The sequence below is a fragment of the Sceloporus undulatus genome, chromosome 1 (genome assembly GCF_019175285.1).
Source record: "Sceloporus undulatus isolate JIND9_A2432 ecotype Alabama chromosome 1, SceUnd_v1.1, whole genome shotgun sequence".
NCBI lineage: Eukaryota > Metazoa > Chordata > Lepidosauria > Squamata > Phrynosomatidae > Sceloporus > Sceloporus undulatus.
The window spans coordinates 15,185,601-15,202,194 of NC_056522.1; the positions used below are offsets into that span (position 1 = coordinate 15,185,601).

General features: G+C 41.2%; 1 protein-coding gene across 2 annotated transcripts in view; it reads right to left on the minus strand.

The window, feature by feature from the left end:
* SPTBN1 (spectrin beta, non-erythrocytic 1) overlaps nt 1-16,594 on the minus strand; it is a 200,233-nt gene that overhangs the window by 32,921 nt on the left and 150,718 nt on the right. For both annotated transcript variants that reach the window (XM_042445379.1, XM_042445380.1), the window contains exons 18-24: nt 10,442-10,532; nt 6,886-7,032; nt 5,354-5,641; nt 4,609-4,833; nt 4,349-4,438; nt 3,058-3,336; nt 305-435 (exon numbers count right to left, since the gene is read on the minus strand). In XM_042445379.1, the coding sequence (XP_042301313.1) occupies nt 305-435; nt 3,058-3,336; nt 4,349-4,438; nt 4,609-4,833; nt 5,354-5,641; nt 6,886-7,032; nt 10,442-10,532 (1,251 nt within the window). The remainder of the gene's footprint in view (nt 1-304; nt 436-3,057; nt 3,337-4,348; nt 4,439-4,608; nt 4,834-5,353; nt 5,642-6,885; nt 7,033-10,441; nt 10,533-16,594) is intronic.

Genomic DNA, 16,594 nt, shown 5'->3' on the forward strand with positions numbered 1-16,594 from the left:
ACATTATGGTTCATTTAAAAGTGAAAGGAGAAGTATGCAATCTCCTCCACAAGTGTGTGAAAAACGCTGAATGAGCAGTACCTGAACTTCAGAATTGAACAGGCATGTTCACACAGCATGGGGAGCCATATACATTTGACTTATGCTTTAGGCCAAGACATCTTTTGGTTGGTTCAGGGGCCTGAGGGACAGTTAGCAGGAAAAAAATACTGAACCTGATAGACCATTGTCCAGATCTAGCATGGCAAGCTCTAAAAGTCCCTGAAGGGGAAGCAAACTACAAAAGTAAAATGTCAGCAGCCACCTCTCTGGATGATTGTCTGCTACCAAAGTCCTGCTGGTCTTGGAAAGCTGGTGCACAGTCTCAGCATAATCTTCTACGGCCTGCTCCAAAATCTGATGTTTCTTCAGCATGGAGACAGCACTTTGTTCATCCTAAAGTGATAAGAAAGAACATCATCACGTTTCTTAAACGACACAATGATGGAGGGAATAATCTCAATGTGTAAATAATGGAAGCCAAAGGTATAAAAGATTTCTAAGTATGACAGTGTCATCCCTTGATAGCTCTCATTCATTTTCTAGGCTCAATTCCACATGTGCATTGTGGGACTAAAGATGAGCTACCTCAGACTGATGCTGGATCATGGGGAAGTCAAGTTTCTTCCACCAACCAAGGAGGAAGAAAGTGATTTGTTTCTCATACATGATTTGATCACGTTCTAAAGCTGACTCCCTTGTGATCAGAAAATGGCCTCATTCAAATGTTACTATGCGAGATTTTGGCTAGGGAGAATTCAGGTTTGATTTGTGCACTAGACATTTATAGGTTATTTTGGCAGTCCATAGTATCCATCAAACTCTTCTCCTCCTCATTCTTCTTGATCTGCTCCTAAAATTGTTCTAGAATCTACTGTCTATGAAGCATAAAAGGAAGGCCAACCAAGGAGGAAGAAGGGAATTGATTTTCCCTTAAGTGTTTGATCATGTACTAAACCTAGCGTCAGAAAGCACACACTGAGGAACACCAGCATTTGGGGAGACAGAACAGGTATTGGATAGTTTGCTTCAACTATGCTGCTATATCGTTTTGTTTAGCCACATGAGAGAGTATTTTGTAAACACAGAGAACCTTGAACTGGTCTGAACCTATTGTCTGATATCTGTGTACTGTTAAAACAAAGTCACGATGCTCAATGAATATGTATAAAAATAACAAAGTTACAGGAGTGCAGAAAAGCAAAATCTTTTACGCAAAGCAGATGAAATTAAATAGGGGTAAATGGAATATCATTTCAGAACTAAATAAAGGAGGCATCGAATGGTTAAGAAAAGCTGCAAGTGTTTTCAGTTAAACAGAAGTTTATGTAATGAATGCTATTTCACTCTAGTTCTGTAACACTCTGGATCGAATTAGGAACACAAGAAATTACTCTAGGTAGAAGTCAGATCTCTGGTCCATCTAAGGCCCTGTACAGATGGGCCCTTTGCGGCGTGTCCACGACGTGCTAGGGTTGCCTCGGGGCGGCATATGCACACACCCCGCAACCCTAGCACATCATGCACACGCCGCTGTTATGAAGCGCCATACAGATGGTTCGTGTAATGATGACGTCACAGCTGCGCTGCCTCCAAACACAGCTGCGCAGCTGTGATGTAACTGTGCCGTCTCTGGCGCTTTGCGGCGCCACAAAAAGGAGCTGCTTTTTGGAACTTATTTTCTGCTGCACAGCAGCGCTGCGCAATTTATATGCTGCAGCGTTCCTGCGCAGCAAAGAGAGGCACCTCCCTGGCGCCTCTTTCTGGTGGTCTGTACCCCACTTAAGTTACTTTATTGATTATTTATTTAATTTGTATCCTGTCTTTCTCCCACTGTGGAACCCAAGGCAGTTTGCAACACCTTACAAACACAATACAGTGGACGCCCAGGGGCACATGGCCCCTGTGAAAGTGGGAAAACTGCAAATAAAAAACCACTACATTTTTTTACCACCTCTCTAGGAATCTCTAGGTCTTCCAGGGCAATTCTGTGGTCAAGATCTGCCAGGAGTTGACCATAACATTGCACTGGAGGACCTACAAATACTTCTCTCATCTCTAGGTCCTCCAGCATGACTTTTGGCAGATGTTGACAACAGAGTCCCATTGGAGGTCCTAGAGATTCCTAGAGAACATATTATTTTAAATCAAATCCACAAAAGTCAAAGCCGCAAATGTGGAGGGCTAAGGGTACAATTAAGAACTTTTAATATAAAAGTTTAAATATGATGAAACTAACTAATTTAAAAGCACAAGTTAAAACAGCATTAAAAAGTAAAATTTTAAAACGATGAAATAAAAATCCTGACACCCTCTCCCCATTAAAAGCTCTATCTACTGTCACCAAATGCCTCCTCATATAAAAATGTCTTCACTTGCCAGAGGAGAGACAGCAGAGAGGGGACCAACCGGATCTACTATGGAAGGGAGCTCCACAGCCTGAAGAAATCTTTCCCCACCCTACTTAGAGATGCTGGAGAGTCTACCTGGGACTTCCTCCTGGCAAAGGGTGTGCTATGCTACTAAGCTGTGGTCTGTTTCATAACAAAAATTAAGATAATTTTGGTACTGAACAATATTTCTGGTTCAGCCCATTTCAAACCATTTAATAACTGTGATGGCTCTCAACTAAGGGCTGGTTCAGACACAAACAATCACCAGTTGAGGAATGAAACTGCAAGTGGTTCGAGCATGGGAATATGACTCTGGAGACCAGGGTTTGGTAACTGGCTCATTCCTGAAGCCCACTGGGTGATGTTGCGCAAGTGGCATGCTCTCACCCTTAAGTGAAGGCAATGGCAAACCTCCTTTGAACCAATCCTGCCAAGAAAACCCATGATAGGGTCGTCTTAGGGTTACTGTAAGTTAGAAACATCCTGAAGGCACACAACACACACACAGTCAGATGAACTGCCACAGCAGTACCATATCTGCAGTATCATTTCAGCCTATTCTAAACAGAGAGCAAAGATGTGCTCTGATGCTTCACAGGCCCTGTCTAGCTGGAAGTTGACTTACCTTGGCCTTCTCTTCTGACATCATGTAGAGCTCCTGTTCACTCATCCAGGCTTCGGCCTCTGCAGCATCAAAGTAGTACTGCTGAGCTTTGTGGGACTCCTCAAGGCGCTTGTGGCGTTTCTCCGTCTCCTCTATCAGGAGATTCCACAGCTGCTGCAAGTCTGCAAGCCGCTGCTGGATTGCTTCGGCATTAAGGCTGCTGTCTGTAACAATGTTTTGGCTCCTCTCAAAAATGTCGTCAATCCGAGGCTGGTGTCCCTGGATTTCCTTCTGAAGTGTCTAATGTGGGGAAATTCAATACTCATACTGTAAACGGCTTACTGAACAAGCACTTAGAAAGAAAGACAATGGGAAGTCATCCAAGAAGCCAGACTCCCAGAATGCTTGGTGGTAATCGGTAAGAGAATAAGAGACAGGGAGCGTAACATTTTCTGATAGGAGCAGGACTCTCACAAGTCATTTCAGGACAGGGACATGGATTTCTAAAGGGCAAAGGACTCAAAGCTAAGGACATGGCTATATAACGCAACTAGAAAGCACATTGCTTTGGAGCCAGTCCATGTGTTACACTAGCCACAGGAGTGACATCTCTGGAGTAAGTTTCGCACTTAATGTTGTTATTGTTGAATACCACATATTGTGTGAATTGGGATTATTTGTTTGTTATTTAGATTTGCATCCCTCAGAGACAGTGCCAAAAGCACCAATTTCCTACATCTACTATCCATGTTGGTCAAGTTTACCACCAGAGGGAGTTGCAGTCCAAGAATGCAAAAAAACTCAATCCAATGGCAAGCATAACATATAGGTCAGTTCACTGTGGTCATCAGCAGATTGGTAATGTGTGAAATAGTGGCCTATATGTGATCTCTGCAATGATCACAAAACAGCTGTATTTTAAGTTTTCACTACAGAGTAATGCAGGATTCAATAGCCATCAGTGAGAAGCATGTTCTCATGTAGATTAGGTTTGCACTATGTGAACAATCTGTTGCCTGAATACACTCTAGAAGTGTCTTGAGTGGAGTTAGGGAAGGCAGACTTCTTGATTTTGTCATTGATTCAACCCTGGATGTAAAAGGGACACAAGAGCTGTGACCCATTTAACCACAGAGCAAAACAGGATTACGAATAAGAATTCCAAATACAACACATATGTATTCTAGGCTTGTTTTGCGAGGTTGTAGGTCAATAGGCTTCAGGTAGTGATCCCTAAGGATTCAGCCTACATCTCCCCTGTTTTTTTGTCTTCATGTGAATTACTGGGATCCAACCAGACTTAGTGACTTACCTGATTCTTCTTAATTAACAGCTGAACAGTCTGCAGGTTGTGACCATGATCTGTAGAAGTGGCAATAGGCATTCTCTCTCCAACCCACAACTGGAAAAAAGTCAAAAAAAAAAAAAAATATTCGTTCAAAATGAGGTTTAACAATTTTTTTTAAAGAAAATACAATGACAGCACCATGTGCCAGAGAAAAATGGGTCAGGAAGAAGGAACTGGCAAAAGATCCCCAGCAAGAGGGGATTTAAAGCGACTTTCAAACTCACAATTTCATCCTCCACATCTCGGTTGAACTGATGGATCTCTTTGGAAGCCAAGAGGTGGGACTTCCTCTCATTCAAGGGTTCCAGCAACTCCACAAACTTCTTCTCTACAATAAGACGTTGGCCATCCACCTCATCTGTGCTCTTGCCTTCCTGGCTCAATGCTTGGGCTTGGCTCTTCAGTTCCTCAATCTCCTTCTTACGAACATCTATTTGGTTTTCAAGCATCTAAAATGGTGGGGATGGAGAGAGAAATGTACATATTTATAAACTATTTTCTTCTGGTGTGAGATCCCTGATGTGAGAACAGTGGATAAAACCAAACAACAACAGAAGTCTTTGGGGTAAATTAGATTTCTGTGGCGCTTGTTAAGTGTTCAGAGCTGGGATAGGCAACATGTAGATATTGTTATAGTCCCTAGACTAGATTCTCTGGAAAATCAGCACATGAGGTTTATGCAACTCTAAGAAAGTGCAAGTGCTTATATAATGGCTTTTATGCCAGTGTAAAGCCACACCAAGATTCTGGACTGTGGCTGCCATGTGTGGGTTAACTCTGAAATTGCTAATTGTAAGGGGGGGGTTGTGTACAAACTGAAATGCTATGACACTGAGGAACTGTAGTCACCTTAAATGCCTTCTGGTTGAAAAGGCAGTTGAGGATTTTTAATGTTCAGAAGAAATAAATATCCATCTCCCCCCCCCCCCCCCCCCCCCCCCCCCCCACCGGCTCCTCCACCCCCCCCACCCCCCTCCCCCCCCCCCCCTCCCCTGTTGTTTTTTTCAGCAGAATATTGACGCTGGTGAGGTCCTTGCCATAGTCATCCGACTGTATCTGGCTCTCCAAGCCGTTCAGCCACTTGTCCAAGTCAGCACAACTCTGAGTGAAGAGCTCAGCCTTGTTGGCATCGAAAAGCCGCTGAGCTTTAGTCTGGGTGGTGCTTTCAAGCTCTTCCCACATCTGGTGCAGACTGGTAAGCTTCTCTTTTACTATTGCTTCCGTTTCAGGTTTCTCGGCAATAAGCTGCATTCCTTCCTGCAAATAATCAGAAACGTCAACAAGGAGGAATTTAGCTCTCTTGGATATATCAGTTTGAACAGTAGAGCCAGCTACTTCTAAATTTTTGGGAAGCTTCAGCATGACAACTGAATCTCATCTGTTCTATTTAATATTGATTCTTTCAGGGCCCCAAAAATGTGTGATTGGCTGGGGAAAGGGAGATAAAAAGCATGGTGAGAACTTCTAGAAATAGGATTCTCAGACCTAACAATACTACTAAAACAGCTTCTTGCCCTTCTCTTCTTCCACCTCCTCATTGTATTTTTTCAAGTCAAAGACATGACATACATACCAAGCTTGGATATGTATTCACAGCTTTATAAATAATTATTTGTGTATCAGACGACAGGCAATGTAGATGAACATTCCTCACTTTCCCTTTAACAATGGCTGTGGCATGGAGATCCTCTTTTGCACCAGGTCAAGATTTCCTCTAGTCCAAGCTGGAGAAATCTGGTTTAATGTCAGCTAATAAATCAGGATGACTGTGATATCCAAAATTCCCTTATTCACTTATTCATATGTAATAAAGAACCTTGATTAGATCACTGTGTTAAAGTCAGCACACAAGGGAAGGCTGGGGAGGAATGCCCAAATCCACCACTGACTCTTATCAGAATCCTCCAAGCATACACTGGAGGATCAGAGATCATGCCATATGCTTGTGCATAACCTCTGCCCTCTTATGCCTCTAGTTCTCTATTTTGGGGTTTCCGCTAACCTTAGTTCACTGTGGTATCTGCATCAGCTATAGTTCATGCTATCATCCAAACAATGGTTTACAAACCCACTTCAAACTATAGATTAAAAATTCCAGTTAGTTAGCATTAAGAAGAAATTGGCATATAAGATGGGGAATGGGAGGAAGGAGCATGTGGGACCACAACATTTTGGGAGGATCAGAACATAACATTTAAACCAGCCACTGGCTGCAGTTACAAATTAATTTATGCCTCAAATTATGGCTTTAAAAACAGCGTGTGTGACTTCTGGTGCATGCAATCCTGTCTTCCTTATTGCAAGTGTGTAAACTAACCAGGGAAAGGGATTTGCATGTTGCAGTGAAGCCTACAATCATTACAACTACATTACAACTCCCAAACAAACCAGACAAACTGTTCTGAACAAACAACAGGCATCTCAGTGACACAGTCCCTTCACATGAACTAACTTGAAGTGCTTCTAGTCCCTTCACCAAGTTTTGTTCCCATCCTTCTTACCTTTTCAATTTTGTCCAGCCATTCTTTGTTAGAAGCTAGCTCTGCCATGAAGGCCTGGTGTTTTAGCCACTTGCTGTGCAGGTTCCTTGCTTCATCATAAGACATGTCCTGGGCTGTAAGCATCTTCTCATTAATCCAGAGGGATAGCTGGGGAAAAAAAGAAGAAGTGGAGGCTAAATAAAGTCACTTTGTGTGAGTGCTGGGGATCCCTCACCAGTTACTTCCATAGAAGTAGCCACAGAAGTGGAAATTATCCAACTAGCCACTATGGATAGTACCTGCATGTTAAGACTCCAGCATCTTTTATGTATTAGTTCCAGAACTGTGGAATGCTATCACTCACAATATTAATTTATCTCCCTTTCTATTCTGGTTTTGTAAAGAAGCAAAAGAATCTCTGTCTGCTGAGGGGCAAGGACTACATACTATTTACTATGCTGCTGTATGAGCCAGCCCAGCCACTGAAATCCTCAGGAGAGGCCCTCCTTTCAGTCCCACCACCTTCACAGATATGGTTTGTGGGGACATGAAATACACCCTTCTCAGTGGCTGTCCCTAGGATTTTGAACTTCTGCCACAGAGAAGCTAAACTGATTCCCTCCTTGCTATCTTTCTGTCAGAAGGCAAAGGCTTTTTTTAAAAAAAAAATTGCAACAGCCTTTCACAATGGAAAAGACTTTTAAGACGGCACTGTACTGATTTAAATTGTACTGTTATTAAAATATCATTTTGAGTGTATGTTTAAAAAAGTTTGGATAGTGTTTATAATTTAATTCTATTTTACTCTTGATTTTTCTATGTTTTTTTCACAATATACTAATCATTTTAATTTGTAAGCCACCTTGAGTCAAGTGAGGTATAAATAAAGTCAACAATAACAATGCTTTTTTTGTTGTGCTGTTTTCTTGACACTTAATGAAAGTCAGTGCTGGCACCAGTTGGGCTTTCATGGGGAGGGCATTCCACAACTGGGGTGCCACAGTGAAGAATGCCCTCTCACACATTTTTATTCAGTGTATTGAACTTACTGGTGGCACACAGAGGAGCCTCCCCATCTGCAGACTTCAAGCCTCAGACAGGCATATATAAAGAGATCTGATTCCTTAAAAATTGAGGTCCCAATTGTATATGAGATGGACAAATGGTATGCCTCAGTAAAGGACAATTAGTGCATCCCACTACTTATATATATTCAGAGCCCCTGTGTCAGGTACGGTAGAGAGAGGCCAGAGTATTGGTAGCTCAGTCCAAAAGCTCCACCCAATATCATATAAGACATCCCCTCACACTATGGGACTTACAGTCACACATGTGCAGCTCTGCAGAGGACTCCCCATCCCAGAACTCAGACAAATTAACTTTGGAGGACTGCAGCTCCCAAAATAACCTAATCAGCATGACCACTAGACATGTTGGCTGGGGAAGGATTCTGGGAGGTGTAGTAAAAAATAAAGTTCCCCAACTCTCTTGAGAAGACGATGGGAGCTCAACACTGGGTTTGCAAGGAAGTGTGGGAATCTGTTCTCTAGCAGTTTCCGTTCTGTGGTAGCACATACTGCATTGCATGCAACTGAAAGGGTGAGTTTTAATCTCTCCCAAATGTCCAGACCAAAGTCCCATTGACTCTTGTTTTCTTTACTTTTTTATAAATAACAACAAAACCCAAACAAACAGTAAATTTAGTAAAGCCTTCCAGAAGCTGCAGTCTCTGCATCATTTCCGCCAACTACCTGTGGACACCAAAATCCGTGGATGCTCAAGTTCCATCACATACAATGTAATAGTAAAAATGATGTCAAAAATGGATGGCACAATCAAGATTTGCTTTTTGTGTCTGCTTGTTTGTGTGTGTGCGTGTGTTCTGAGTTTCATGACTGGCAGTAGACCCTTCCCCCATGATCCAAATGTCTAGGCAAGGGGAGCGGAGGAGCAGAGCTGGCTCAGCCATCCTAATTTTGGCTGACAAAGACCATTTTTCATCCATTCATGAACATTTCCAAAGGTCACTTCATAAAAGGCTCGTTAAGGGTGGCAATAAAAGGAAAATGTGTAATTGCGGGAATTAGAAGAATCTGCCTTTTAGAGGAAGCTAACAAAGGCACTGTTCATGGGATAAGAAAAAGTTCTCATGGGGCAATGGCCAGTCTGACCTCCAAGGCAGCACCATGTTCCCCCTGGGTGCCATATTATCCTTACCTGATCCTGAGAGGTTGAGTTTTCAAAGATCCAATCCTAGAAGATTATGGGATGAGATTTTGGGTTGTGGGGAGTGGAATGATTCATTATGCCATTGGATGAAGCCCTCATAACTGCCACACATCATGGCAGCAAAGGAGGGGTCATGAAAATACCTGAAGAGCTCACGAAAATCTTTCAACATTGCTCCCTAATAATGGAGTAGAGTAATATCAAAATTCACAAACAGTGATACCTTTATTCAGCCAACACACAAATTTTGGTTGGACGAATAAAGGTATCATTGTTTTTTGGATTTTGATTGTTATTGTACTTTGCTATATGGCCAACACAGCTACCTCTGAATATGTTTTCTAATAATAGAGAGGATTCAGAGTCTTCCATGCTTGGTTGGAGAGCTTTTACTGTTTGTTCCAGTGCCACCAGCTACAGTGTCACCATCAAGCTCCATCCTTATTTGAACAGCCTCTATCCCTCAGTTTGCCAGGAATCATGACTTAGCTTTCATTACCTTCCCTCATCTGCCTCAGAAGTTGACCCTCAAATAGCTTTGAAGAGTTAGTTTTCACACTGGCCATGCTGGCTGGGGTGGTGCTGACAGTCGTAGGCCAAAAAGAAAAGTCTTCCTTAGTTTTTGAAAGGCATGAAGAAGTTGAAAAGTATGAACACACAAAGCAACCTTTTGCCAGATTAGACTGCTAGTTCATCCAGCCCATAATGTTTACTCTTGACCACAACATGCTCCTTATAGCAGATTAACATCTTGTCCTCCCCAGCTTTCTAAGTGATGGATGTCTTCTACATATCAAAATAAGATGGATACAGTGGGGAGGCTGGCATTTCTTTTAGCTCTGTTTCTTATTTAATACTATACTTATTTTTCTACACAAGGCCATTCTCCAATGTAGAATCTATTATATCTACATACAAAATGCATATGTAGCTGAATAAGAAATCAGCACAGCAAGGATCCAGTAGCCTTCAGATTTTCCATTCTGAAAAAAATACTGGCATATTTTCATGGATAAAAATCCCAAACAAACTTCTGCTTAAACAGACCTATATTGTAAGCTCATTTTGTCTCACTAACATTATCTCTAGGATCAGGTCCAGAGGGCTCTTTTAATAGCCTCCTTCTTCATCTTTTTAATAAAATGCTGCTATCTCTACTTATTGTCTAATAAAAAAGGGGGCAGCCCCATAACAATTGGCTGTCGTTAGAGGAGAATCAGCTGCTTGAAGGATGATATTTATCATCTGTTACAAATCAATGGATTAGAGAAAAACAAATGGACACAGACACACACACTCTTTCTATTCAAGAGCAAAGCAAAAGCACAGATCTTTAACATTGCTGTACCTCTTGGCAATCCTGAAGAAACTTTTGAAGATCTCTGTTGTCTTTCAATCTCATCAAAAGTTCACTGGCCACCTCACGATTCTTCTTATGTCTGTTTAAAACAAAACAAAGAAGGAACTTTTCAATGTATGAACTTTCAGGACACCGAGGTTTTAGTAATAATATACCACTTGAACGGAAGCTCTGTTACAATCCTCATGCATATCTCCCAATCTTTGGATGCTAAACAACCCTCTAATCAAGGATAAAGCTTCCATACATAACAAAATGAAGCAAAGTGTTTTGTAACGTGGGAGTTTTGGCAGAGAATTGACTTTATATGTGGATTCAGAAAGTAATTTTTCCAAGCTCTGTTCTTCCCAATTTGAAACATGTCAAGTTCTGCAACCCTTGATGGGGAAAGGTGGACTCAATTGGACTGGCAATCATTGTAGCAATTGAAGGCAAACAGTTGATTAATCATTGGGAAATGAACACATAATCCTGACACCATCAGTTTTATACCAGACTAAGGAGATTATCGCATTACTAACAAACCCGATTTACCTCTTCCGTGTTACATTCGAATTCAGGATGCAGCCAGGTAGTATTGAATGGATTTTGTCACTGTTGCTGTCTCCTGACAGTATCTTGGGAAAAATCCAGCTAAAATCTGCCCTCATCTGGCCAATTTGCAAAGCCAGGAAGCTCCAAAAAGTGAAAAGCAGCCATTTGAGGGTGGATTTTAGTTGGAATTTTGACTGGATGCAGTTGGGAGGCGGCAACGGCAGCAAACTCCATGCGATAATAACTGGCTGCATCCTGAATTCGAATGGAACTTGGAAGAGGTAAATCAGGTTTATTAGGAATGTGATAATCATATTTTTGTTTTGGTTTCTTTGCCTGATGGATCTGGATGGGAAAAGCTCCTAAACAAGGGTCCCTTTTCTGTTTCCTGGGGAGACATGTTCTTATGTTAGTTTCTTATGCTTCTAAATCAGAAGTGTGGAAAGATAATTGCACAGTCATCTTGCCAAACCAAATACCTGTGTTTTCATTTTACCAATTCATTGGGGAGATTGCATATAATTACTGTTCCCTTGTCACCAGAAGAAACTGTGGTCTTTGCCACTCATTGCATGCAGGACATGGCAAAAGGGGAAAAAAGAGATGCCTGTGTAAACTCTATTTCTGTGGTTCACACTTTGGGGGATAAAGTCTGAAGGCAGTTCTGTGCATCTTCCTCCACACCATAGTGGAGATGTATAGTTCCCTTCTTCACATTATCTGGAAGACTGATGACAAAAGCTTGACATTCATGCCACCTGACATTTACATATTTCACAACATTCGTCAGAAGGCATGAAGCACCTCTCAGTTCCAAGCAAATCCAGAAGAACAGGAATATAATGTTGAGTATTTCTTCATCAAAATAAAAGATAGATGAACAACAACCTAAAGTTCCAAAGCAGTGGCACCTTGACCAGGAGAAGCAGTTCACAGAGGGTGGCTCCAGCCACATGAATTCCTCCTCTGTGGGCCTAGTCACATGCCTATATCCAGAGAGATATAGCAGTAATGGGGGACTTCAACTGAAAGACGTAGAAAGGAGACTGACTACTTTGGACCTGATGCTCATCAACAGAGAAGAAAGGGTCAATGATGTGCACAAGAACAAGTGTTTTGGTAAACCACCATCAGTTTCATATTAAAGAAGGAAAACAAATAGTCTTTCTTCATTTTTTGGATTTTAATCCCAACCTCCTCATCTCAAATGTATGAGAAGACAAGGAAATGAGCTGCCAAAAATCACTTAGTGAGAGGGGATATGAAACTAACCCTCTCTAAGAGCTTGAAAACATTATATTTCATGGATTACTACTCCAACAACCCTTCAGCTAATATAGCCTGTGGGAGACATAATTACCAAAAAGGAACTTTTCTAGGCTCTGCCTTCTCTACTTCAAGCTTCAGTTTCTCATGTACTCTTTGATACATTACTTCAAGCAGTTACTGAATGCTAAATAAAAAAAAAAGAAATTTAAATAAATATTTTAATACCTCTAAATAAATGCATCTACAACACTTAAACTAGACCTTCAATTCCAGAAAAAAGAGGTGTGTGGTGGTGGCAACTCTCTCCAGTTTTTGCAGCTGAAATTGGAAGAGAATATTTGAAAATCATGCTGGTTACACACAGTGGTAGCTCTATTTCCAGTGCATCATTTGAGCTGTATTGGATTTTGCCACGAAAACTGGGCCAGTTTCTCCCTTCAGTCAATGAAAAATTCTCTGCCATTATACAGGGCAAAGATTCAGTCCAACTTCTTTAAAAAACTTAAACCACATGAAAGTAAAAATGCTTTGACATAACTTTCTCCTAATGGGTCATATTACATATTATAAGGCTTTCTCACACAAGCCCTGCTTCCTCAAAGGCTCTTTAATAAGTCTTTGCTATGACTCAGCACCCCATAAACTTGCTTTTACCAAGGCAAGCTCCAGTGGTTTCTATAATCCCTAAATAAAGTAACAGGCTTAAGACCACTTTCCAGGTGGTTACACCTACATAGTCCAGAAAAAGTGTGTGCATTTTAAAACATTCCTATTAGCACTACATTTTTGGGGGAAAAAATAAGCTTGAAAAACAAAAACTATTCACATATAGGCAAACATTAATTCAAATCACTCAGATCTAACTTGGATGCTACCTAATCATAGAATCATAGAGTTGGAAGAGACTGCAAAGGCCATCCAGTCCAACTCCCTGCCATGCAAGAACTCACAATCAAAGCATCCCTGACAGATGGCCATCCAGCCTCTGCTTAAAGACCTCTAAGGAAGGAGACTCCACTACACTCCTAGGGAGTGTGTTCCACTGTCAAACAGCCCTTACTGTCAGGAAGTTCCTCCTAATGTTCAGGTGAAATCTCTTTTCCTGCAATTTGCATCCATTGCTCTATGTCCTAGTCTCTGGAGCAGCAGAAAACACACTTACTCCATTCTCAATATGACATCCCTTTAAGTATTTAAACAGGGCTATCATATCACCTCTTAACCTTCTCTTCTACAGGCTAAACTTCCCCAGCTCCCTAAGTCGTTCCTCATAGGACATGGTTTCTAGACCCTTCACCATTTTAGTCGCCCTCCTTTGGACACATGGCTCCAGTTTCTCCACATCCTTTTTGAATTGTGGTGTCCAGAACTGGACACAATATTCCAGGTGGGGCCTGACCAGAGCAGAATATAGTGGTACTATTACTTCCCTTGATCTAGACACTATACTTCTACTGATGCAGACTAACATCGCATTGGCCTTTTTAGCTTCCGCATCACACTGTTGACTCATGTTCAACTTGTGGTCTACTTGGACTCCCAGATCCCTTTCACATGTAGTTTCATTCAGCCAGGTGTCTCCCATCCTATATCTGTGCATTTCATTTTTTCGTCCTAAGTGCAGTACCTTACATTTCTCCGTGTTGAAATTCATTTTGTTAGCTTTGGCCCTGCTTTCTAATCTATTAAGGTCATTTTGAATTTTGATCCTGTCCTCAGGGGTATTAGCTACTCCTCTTAGTTTGGTGTCATCTGCAAATTTGACAAGTACGCCCCCAATTCTGTCATCTAAGTCACTGATATAGATGTTGAATAGCACAAGGGTAATTAATCATTCTAACCTAGGCTGCATCCGCACTGTACTTATTCATAACTTAATTACTTATTCATAAGGGTAATTATTCATTCTAGCCTAGACTACATCTGTTTCTGTGGCTAAATCCAATACAATTTGAATACTGTAATGCACAGGAGATAGCGCTACCACTGTGTGTAACTAGCATGATTTTAAAAGCTTAATATTCTCATTTAATTTAATCTGCAAAACCTGGAAAGAGTTGCCACCACCACACACCTCTTTATTTCTGGAACTGAAAATCTAGTTTAAGTGTTGCAGATTTATTTATTTAGGTTTCAAAAAAAATATTTAAATTTCTTAGTTTATTTAGTATTTAAATTCAAATCACCCACCTCTAACCTGGATGCTACCTAAGATCTGTATTTCTTCACAAGGGTAATCATTCTAACCTAGGCTGCATATGCACTGTAGACATAATCTGGCTTGACACCACTTTAGCTGCCATGGCTCAATGCTGTTTGTTGTGGCACCAGAGCTCTCTGACAGAGAAGGATCAATTCTCTCCTAAAACTGCAGTTCCATAGCAATGAATCATGGCAGCTAAAGTGGAGTTAAACCGGATTATTTCGGCAGTGAAGATGCTGCCCTAGAAGCAATTTAGAGGATGGTTTCACACATCCTTTTTAGCACCAGTACCTTGTGGTCTGAATTGTGGAGGGCAGAGGTTGGACCCCACCATATGGGGGCAAAGTAATGCTCAGAGCATAGGTTTCTCTGATGGTGGCTTGTTGAATTATGGAAAGTTATGACCAAACTGATTCCTGCCAACAAACTGGTTTGTTAGCTAGCTGCAAGCTACAATTATAAATCATGGCTTGTTGTTGGCTTATGAACTCTGGCTTATTTCAGACATTGCTTGCTGTTATAGTTGAACCAGTTATGTATTTCCTGGACTGCCTGCTTTGAAACAAGGGCTAACAAAAGGAACAGGAGAAGAAAGATCTGAAATGGAAAAACAAACTAGTTTGTTTGGTCATCTACAGGATGATTGATGGCTAAAGCACCAACTCATGGTGAACAAACTAGTAAGTCTTCACTTAAAAGCTGTTTCTTGTTGCATTCAACCTAGGAAACTATGGAAAATGCTTTGGAAAAAGCCAGAGTACAAAACTAAGGTTTCTAGTTGGTTTAACATGTTGTTTTATTAACCTGTTTCCAGGCTGGGCAAAATGTACTTGAAAATTTTCTAAGAGGGATATTTCTATCCCACTTAGAAAAAATTGAAGAAACAGACTGCATAAACCGGGGGGGGGGGGGGGGCAGGTTAGAGCTTATTAAACTGCATCATTGCAACCTGAATTTTCCTTTGGTGAGTTACTCTTTCTCCTTTCCTCATTTTCATGACCATTTTTAAAGCAAGTAACACACAATTTAATTGTCTACAGATGCTTTATACCCAAAGTTAGGATAAGATGCTTTTGTAGATAGCAGTTTCTAGAATCCAAGAGAATCTGGGAGTTGTAATTCAGACTTTCCAAATTTTGCTTATATCATGTTCCAACACCATCTCATTCAGTATTGGCTATTCCAGCTGGAAACAGTTCTCCAGGATTTCAAGCAGGGAGTCTTTCCCAGATCCTCCAACAGAAGATACCAGAGACTGAACCTGGGACTTTCTGTGTTCAAATCATGTGTGTTCTTGCCACCCAGCTGCACTCTTGGCTACTAAATGTAACCGGAAGAGCCACATACTGACTTTTGTAAATGGCTAATGCAAATTCTTCATCCTGTTGTGTGTCCTTTATGCTCTACCTAATGATCACTGAGTTGGTTGGATAGGCGTGTGCAGCATTTCTCATGGCTTACGTCTAGATAGATTTGGCAGGGAAGTCAGTGCAGGAGGTGTGTTGGGTACATTTATGAGGTGGTGTTGATAGTGACTGTCATCACCACCTCTTACTATAAACAATCATGTAGCTGCCTAGGGGTTGGTAAGGTTGGCTGATCACGGTGTGATTTGAGAGCCCTGAAGTAGTTAGTTGCAGGTATTTCAAGCCAATGAATTTTGGAGCAACTTGAGAATATTTGTACAGGAAGCACTTGGAAAGAGTGAACATCAGCAACTGGTAATCCTGGGCAAGGGTCCCGGGACCAAGAAATGGGACTACCATGAACCTCTTTCCTGAGGTTTTTGGAAGACCAGTATTTCAAGCTTTCTTAAAATGCTCTTGCTGCAGTATTTTTTCTAGGGCTTTACTACACAAGCCCCATTTTTACAACAATCACATTAGTAAATAATAATAATATAATGGGGACATACCACGTTCATTGCAGCAATCACCACATGGCTGCTCTCTTTCTGTTTCTGCCTTAATCCCACCCCCCTCTCTTATGCTCTACCTTCCACACCTTTTGTAGTTTCTCCTTGCCACTTTTTTCATGTAGTTCCAGAGCTCTGCTATACTGTTACTGAGAGTTAAGCTTTTTTTAAAGAAGAAGAAGAAGAAGAAGAAGAAGAAGAAGAAGAAGAAGAAGAAGAA